Genomic DNA, 8,498 nt, shown 5'->3' with positions numbered 1-8,498 from the left:
CAGTACTCATGAGGATGCAATAATTTTAAAAATATTAACAGAATGAGGTTGTAACATATTATAGGTCCCTATGATTTTAAGGTTTCCTGTCATAAATATTTATGTCCATCGTTTTTATTCTAATTTACGCTTAACCACAACAGCCAAGCAGGGTAACGCTCTTGTTCCGATTTCGAGGCCTATTCGTATGTCACTGTGCGATGATTTCGAACTACCCTACAATCAACTGATCGTGATGTTGGTCTCGTGCCGCAATATGATGAAGTGGCGGTATTCGCTTTCATGCTTCAAGCTTTCGGCAACGGACTTTAATTCTCCTCCAGCGATTCTAAAATTGCGCATTTTCTACACTTTTCGTCATTTAAAGGCCATGCCCCCTTGCTTGTGTGACAACAGGAAACATGGCGGACGTTCGTTCTATTAGGTTCACCCAGGCAGCGCTTCTAGCTCGTTGGTTGGGCATCTTCTCGGTATAGATATTCCTTGCTTTTTCCTTGCGAAGTTACCGTCCTCGAGGGAATATCCTGTTCTCGATTTATTTTGTTAGGACTCGTGGATATACGTGAATTAAGTAATGGTATGTGTTTATATTCTAAGTGTTAATTTCTAAGGCCTCTTAATTGTCGAATTGATTGTTTTTTGATTTTTCAAACAGTGTAAGTTGTACTCTGAAGTCGACTTCCGTTCTTTAGAAAAGTGAAACATGGTGAGGCATTATGCTTACGAGTTACAGTTTAATGTATCCTTAAAATCCATTTATTGAAGAGCAAGAGTAGAATTGCAACTTTTAATTTTAGTTATTTAATATGTATTCCTAACTAGTGTGCTGCATATTTTACCGTGAATGCTTGTGATTCATTGAATTTATTGTTGAGGTTATGAGCCAGAATGCTCGTTTGTTAAAGTGTAGTTAAATTTCTTATTTTGTTTTTCTGTAGGGGAAAGTGAAGTGTTCAGAACTTCGTACGAAGGACAAAAAGGAACTCCTCAAACAGCTCGATGAGTTGAAGACAGAACTGAACAACCTTAGGGTTGCAAAGGTGACAGGTGGAGCAGCTTCCAAGCTTTCAAAGATGTGAGTAGAGTTTTGTGTGAATTTTCTGAACGCCTCCGCAGTTCTCTGTTTGTAACCTAAGTCTGTTGCTTTGGTTAGTTCTATGCACCTTATCTTTAAATTATTAAGCAGACCCTACACGGTCAGTAATACTGACAGTACTCATCAATATTGTAGCGACCTTACACGATCATTATTACTGTCAATATTTTGGTCAGTACCAGTGCACTAGCTTACCATTGCGGCATTCTCACTTTACAAATAAAGTCAATAACCGTCACTACGGAATGAGATTTATAGCATGCAATTGCGGTATTCCATCAAAATGGATCGTAAAGACGAGCATTTTGTAGCTATCATATTAGCACTACACGAAACGCAGTTTTAAACGTAAACGATGGGTTAAAGATTGGCTTAGGAAAAGGGAAGAGTATTCTCATATGAAGTTGTTGAGGGAAACACAATATACCGAAGCAGAAGATTGAGCTATCTCTGAATGCGTGAGGGTACTTTTGCGAAATTACTACAAATGGTAGAGCCTTTTGTTATAAGGCAAAATACAAACATGCAGTGCTGTTTATCGGTGGCAGAAAGATTAGCGGTGACAGGTATCTTGCAACTGGTAGGAATTTTGAAGATTTAAAGTTTTCCGCTACATTGTCACCAGTTTCCATCAGTACAGCAGTTGTGGAAACTTGTGGAGTATTGTGTTACGTTTATTCTAGCAGTGTTTCATATAGCTTGATAAACTTTTGCAATAGGCCTACTTGACGGTTCTACAAGTACCTCTACTTGGCCTTGGTGAGAAACGCATTTGTCGTCCACCGCTACTCCGTTGATACTGACAGAAATAATGACAAGCGCAATCACACGGTCAGTATAACTGAGAGTATCCCCACCACTCTACAGTACTGGTGCTCGCAGATCAGGAAATCCGGATCTGCTTCAGTACTGGCCTTCATTCCATCATTCCAGTCCACACACGATCAGTATTACTGTCAATATTTTTCGGTACTGACAGTTTTATTGACCATGTAGGGTCTGCTTTAGAAACTGAGTCTGACCATCGTCTTCTTGGTTTCCCTCTTCTTACCCTGAATCACAAGCCCATTATTTTCCTAGGTACCTAGTTGCCTCCTGTGGGCCTGCTGCTGAAGCTAGTTTATGCATAGGCTTGTCTGCTTCATCTTTAGATTTCATTCCTTAGTCTTCATTGTTCTCCCCAGAAATTTTCGTCAACCTGGTGGCAGGAGTGAGTAGCTGGGTGGGAATACTTCATCAGAAATGAATGTGATAAAATTTCATTTCCCTCAGGTCATTGACAATATCGGTTACGTGAACGCTACTGATCCAAGAAATATCATTGTAATATTTGTCACATATGAAAGGTAATCATTGATTTACTCAAATAAAGTCTAAAATCCCAGGTAGATTAAGAAATAATGGAAATATTTAATTTTACAGAATACATAATTTACTGCCTTACAGCTATATACAATTTTTTCTGCGTCGCAGGGCTTCCGTGTTTTGTTTGTGTGTAACAACACTTTCGTGTGTCATGTCTTTGCTCACGGTAATGCTTTGGTGTCGTGTCACTTCAACTGTCAATTGTCTAATAGTGCTGTTCCTTTAATAAAGTAATATATCTATTGGTCCAGGGATCATGCTACTTTCCGGTTGCTTCGGCACGAGATTTAGGTCTTGTAATTTCCTTATTACATGGTGATTTTCGTCGTCAAAAAAAGCGGTAACATCCTTAATGTTGTTCACCTCCATTTTGCTTTTTGAACTGTCCGCGCTAGACAAATGCACAAAGATAATAAGAATTCACAGACATGGCACTCCCATTCATCGGTGCCAGCCCTGGACCTCAAGGAACAAACAAAAGACGGCGCGAGCAGCGGAATGCAACATGATGGACTCCTGTGTTTACAGCTCATAAGTACATATTCATATTTCTTGCTAGTAACGACGGTATTTCTTAATCTACCTGGGATTCGAGACTTTATTTGAGTAAATCAATGATTACCTTTTACATGTGACAAATATTACAGTGATATTTCGTGAATCAGTAGCGTTCATATAACCGACAATATCAGACAACTGCAGAATTGAACTATTTTAGTATTACGCATGTAACATAAGAGAGTATTTTGAACTTCTAGTGTTATACTGCTCGGTCATAATCGTGTAACACTGGGCTTACCATTCTGTTGCTGTGGAGTGCCTTAAGATTTTGAGATGTCGTGCGGAATCGGGTGCTTGCATGCGATTTCGTGCTAATCCAGACACCTCTCGCGCGTAAAGCTGCATGATAGTCGAGCTAAACATTTGAATTGTGTATTTTGATGCAATTTTGCTGACAATAATGAAGATTCATCACTTAAATAATTATTTTTACATCATGTACATTTTAATTTGGAACACCCTGTGATCCAAATATGGATTAATATTATGTAACTAGCTAGTACATGTATGGTACTCAAAAAAAGAGAGAGTTGATCACGCAACAATGAAACTGACTAAAGAGGTTCTTGATTGTGACAGGACATAGAAAGGGTAGAAATTCAGCAACTGCTGCCTAAGTTTGACAGCATTAAAATGGTTTTGACCGGGCGAGTTGGCCGTGCGGTTAGAGGCACGCGGCTGGGAGCTTGCATCCGGGAGATAGTGGGTTCAAATCCCATTGTTGGCAGCCCTGAAGTTGGCTTTCTGTGGTTTCCCATTTTCACACCAGGCAAATGCTGGGGCTGTACCTTAAGGCTACGGCCACTACCTTCCAACTCCTAGGCCTATCCCATCATCGCCATAAGATCTATCTTTGTCGGTGAGACATTAAGCCACTAGCAAATATTTTAAATATTTACAAATGTTATGTGGAATGCCTTGTAGAGGAGAGATGTGATTAATACTTTAGCCCGGCTGTCAAGATTTTCACACCCGTGTAACAATTTTCGTTTGTTTACACGCTTGTGGCCTTCTAGGGAAGGATGTTGTCAAATGGTGCTCAGTGCTGACAACCCCTGTACTTATGAACTATACTAGACTTAACTATAGTTGGCGTCTGACAGGTAAGTTTGGAGGGAGGAGCACTGCACGTGCCATTTCACGATGTTGCCACATTCCAGCATTCCTCTTTCTACATGCTCTTACCCCTCGCTTCTGGCTCACTTGTTCCCTCCTTCATTCTGACCGCTGTGATCTGTTGTAGACTACCTGGCCAGGCGGTGTCGTCCCATTTGCGATCACTCTTATCAGTGACAGTGACAGATTTGGTAACTCCCAGTAAGACGAGCTGCCCTGAAATTTTATCTCCATGGCAACCGCAGTTGCCCCACCCTCGTTTCCATGGCAACCGCAGTTGCCCCACCCTCGTTTCCATGGCAACCACACAGCCACTCCCTTTATCCCGCCTCGGCAGGCCGGAAACGGACCTCCCTCTACGAAATGTCAGACGGCAACTTTTATTATTAGCAGTATAGTCATATTGACAAAGATACGTAGCACTCCTATTCGTCGGTGCTAGCCCTGGACCTCAAAAGTAATATGTAATCTGTTTGAACTTGTGATGGGCAGTTTGAGACGAGGTCTCAAGATTTCTCGAGACTAGCGCAGGCACTATTTCTCACGAGAAATTTCGAGAGATCTTGAGAGCGTTGTCCCCGTATTATGTGGTGATCAACATGTCGTACGCCTACAGGTAGATGGAGCTGAATGTTTGTGCTGTATATGCGAAGAGCGGTATTAATCCAGCCCGGGGGCCACTACATTTGTAATGTTATAAGTGAGTGGAAATTAATGCAATCTTACTTGGAGAGCATCTGAGAGGAGAGATGTGTTCATTGTGATGTCCAGGAACCCACCATCCCGCCCCAAGAAGTACATTTACTTTTATAACGTAATTAAGATTATTACACACCATATTCATTTCTCAAGTAGCTTCTTGTATTCCTTTTGGCCAATGTAAAGTGGCACGTGATCTCCTTCCTGTGAAGGAACTTAATCATAAAGTGTTACCAACCGCAGCACAATAAATGGCTTCTAACTGTGCAGACCAATGGTCTTGTCCACGGCAAGAATCCTAACTATCCAGACCAATGGTCTTGTCCATGGCAAGAATCCTAACCGTCCAGACCAATCGTCTTTCCTCACAAAACTAGGGGCCTGACGCTGCTTTTAACCGTCCAGACCAATGGTCTTGTCCACAGCAAGAATCCTAACTATCCAGACCATTGGTTTTCTCCATGGCAAGAATCCTAACCGTTCAGACCAATCGTCTTTCCTCACGAAACTAGGGGCCTAACGCCGCTTTGCGGATTATAACCGTCCAGACCATTGGTCTTGTCCACGGCAAGAATCCTAACTATCCAGACCAATGGTTTTCTCCATAGCAAGAATTCTAACCGTCCAGACCAGTCGTCTTTCCTCACGAAACTAGGGGCCTAACGCCGCTTTGCGGCTTCTAACCGTCCAGACCAATGGTCTTGTCCACAGCAAGAATCCTAACTATCCAGACCAATGGTCTTGTCCACGGCAAGAATCCTAACCGTCCAGACCAATCGTCTTCCATCCAGAGGCAAGAATCTAATAATCACCACCAGCTAGCGAAGCAAGCATAGTTCCTGAGTACAGAGGTTGGCAGCACGAGCACTGCTAGAGAACATCCTTTCCAAGTAGGCCGCGAGCGAGGAAACAAACGACAGTCGTTACGCGTGAGTGGCCCCCGGGCTGGACTAATGATGCGAATAGCAAACCACGCGCCTTCTCCATTCCGTAAATGTGTGTCAACAACCGACTAGGCTATTCCTTTCTACCCTCCTTCCGTGACTCACCTCACCCCTCCCCCTTCACCCCTCCCTCTCCCTTCCCCCACCCTTCCGCAACAACACAGATACACGGTAAGCCACACACAAGCTTAGTTGTCAATGTGACTTGAGAATGACAAGGTCATTTCCATTCGAGACAACAACTTTTATTTACAAGGAAGTTAAATGAGTTTTCTTTTCTTACATTATTTTTTAACTTGTTTCTCATCCACTCATAATTCCTTTTCTCATTACAGATGTTACACACGTTTTAATCCATGGTATTGTCTTGTCTCACTATACTGCTTAACAGTGTTCTCATTTTAACAGTCAGCAAGTTTTATTTGACAATCAAGAACGACCCATCAGAGGAGAAGACTTTGTACCTCAATATGGTTTTTTGCTAGTTGTTTTATGTCGCACTGACACAGATAGGTCTTATGGCGACGATAGGACAGGAAGGAGCTAGGAGTGGGAAGGTAACGGCCGTGGCCTTAATTAGGTACAGCCCCAGCATTCGCCTGGTGTGAAAATGGGAAACCACGGAAAACCATCTTCAGGGCCGCCGACAGTGGGGCTCGAACCCACTATCTCCCGAATACTGGATACTGTCCGCAATTAAGCGACTGCAGCTATCGAGCTCGGTAATATGTTTTTAATTCATTAATCATGATCACTGTCTTTTCACTTCATCAAGATTTTTAATTTGTTTGTGTTATGTAATAATTGTTCTGCTACTGAAGGTGGCCTTGAGAATAGGCTGAACATGTTTAGACTTCGTTTCATCTAACAGACGAGTTGATTTGTATTGATAAGGAGGATTTTATAAATACTTTTATTTGTAAAGTGACAACCGTCAATACAGAATGAGATGTATAATTTGCAATACTTTGATGGGCAAATTTTTCAGATCCAGTCAAAGATTATCCAGCATTGTTACAAGGGGACCACACACTTCCCAAATTCTGCTTCATACTGGGCATTCGCACTAGGATTGTTTCCTTGGTGTACTTCACCATCTACAAGATATCCATTAAGAGTGTTTAGATAACATACCTTGAAACCAAAATGAATAGGTTTTCCTCTAATAAATTGTTTGCAGGGATGCCTCCTGAAGTATGGCACCATACATTCATCATGTGACAAGTGCTTCTCAGCTCAAAAGTTTTCCATGAAGCACGTAGGAGGTCAGTCAGAGGTTCAACTTCCACATTTTGTCATTGAAAAGACAGGATGAATAACTGCATAAAAGATACATTTCAACAAGAAAACCGCAATGCAGTGTCAATTTTATATGAAAATTTTACTTGGTGTGATTAAAAATGGTTAAATTAAAACATATAACTTACAGCCTACACTTATGTGTTGCTATGTTAATAAAGAAGAATGAAATGAACAGAACGGAACATCAGAACTATAACAATTTTAGGCTGACTTGTACCGGGCAGAAAGACTGCACTTCCGCACAGCTTGCCAGATAAGTATCACCAAAATTCTACTTCTAATGAAAGGATACCAATCATCACCAAGCATATCTTCCCATACATAAAAGCACCTTGGAGAAAAATATATTACAACGGGGTCTATATAAATAACTATAGAAGTAAAACAGGAATTACTTACTTCAAACGTGCAGCCATTACTGGCACTCGTGAAAACAAGACTTCTTTTATGTAGCTATACCGTACGAATGAGCACGATATACTGAACTAAAAAGAACCATGTAAGATGTTAGGCGGGACTTCTCTGAACACGATAATACCGTAGTAAACAATACAGTGCACGTGGTTTCAATAATAAGAGTCCAAAAATACGGTGTAGTTTGCCGTGCTGGGCGGGTCGAGGTTAAATCACTTCCCCCACCCTGCTGATCAGAATTCTGCTGGCAGTTTTTATCCGCCATTGGAATTTGAACTGGCTAACAGTTTTGCGTAAGGAGGGTTTTCATTGTAAATCTCCCAGTATGTTTTCTCTTCCACATGCTCCATTTCAATTCCTTGCCTGTGTCCTTAAGTCACTGAAGTTTTAAAAAGCAATTTAGAGCCAGCTAACAAGTTTAAAAATCTGTTAAAGAGAGCTTCGTAAAGGACACAGAGTTTAAGGAAAAGAAACTAGAGTTTACTCTCGAATACAATACTCTCTCCTCTAAGAGCATTGCAATGTTTTCATGACACTTGCCTAGTAAGATATATATATTTTTTTTTTTCTAAACTGCCTGGTTATGAGAAGCTGGGAACAAGATAAGACAACAGTATACTATATTCTGTTGAAATTAGACTGATCTAATTTGACATAAACATGTACACTAGAGCTTGGAAACTCCAAATCCTGCAAGAAATTCAAACTCCCTACTGCTCTTCTGGCCATAGTCATGCAAGACCACTAGCCTTCTAATCTGTAGTGTCCCATCATGAGCCAGTTGAAAGGAAGGTTGCTCATTGCTGTAAAATAGTGACTACAGATCAGTGCTTGCCCAGCTCTCCTGGGGAGACATTTCTGTGCTTCCATTTTTCAGTAATAAACTAGCTGATGTACCCATGGCTTGCTACGGAATTCTACATTGTATGCAGAATTCTAAGTTAGTGTACAAGTTTTGATTAAGAATGTATTAAATTGCTTAGCTCTTAACGTTAACCCAG

General features: G+C 41.2%; 1 protein-coding gene across 2 annotated transcripts in view; it reads left to right on the top strand.

The window, feature by feature from the left end:
• Positions 1-447: 447 nt before the first annotated feature.
• The window catches only part of RpL35 (Ribosomal protein L35), a 32,143-nt gene continuing 24,092 nt past the window's right edge, over positions 448-8,498 (top strand). Inside the window, exons 1-2 of one of the 2 annotated variants that reach the window (XM_067145379.2) lie at positions 448-577; positions 939-1,075. In XM_067145379.2, the coding sequence (XP_067001480.1) occupies positions 575-577; positions 939-1,075 (140 nt within the window). In that variant the 5' untranslated portion in view covers positions 448-574. Of the gene's footprint in view, positions 578-649; positions 707-938; positions 1,076-8,498 lie in introns of those variants that run through there. The other variant, XM_067145380.1, reaches the window with a different exon arrangement.

This window comes from Anabrus simplex, chromosome 4 (genome assembly GCF_040414725.1).
Source record: "Anabrus simplex isolate iqAnaSimp1 chromosome 4, ASM4041472v1, whole genome shotgun sequence".
In the NCBI taxonomy this organism is placed as follows: domain Eukaryota; kingdom Metazoa; phylum Arthropoda; class Insecta; order Orthoptera; family Tettigoniidae; genus Anabrus; species Anabrus simplex.
Note: the sequence above shows the minus strand (reverse complement) of the source record. Positions and strands in the feature narration are given on the sequence as shown.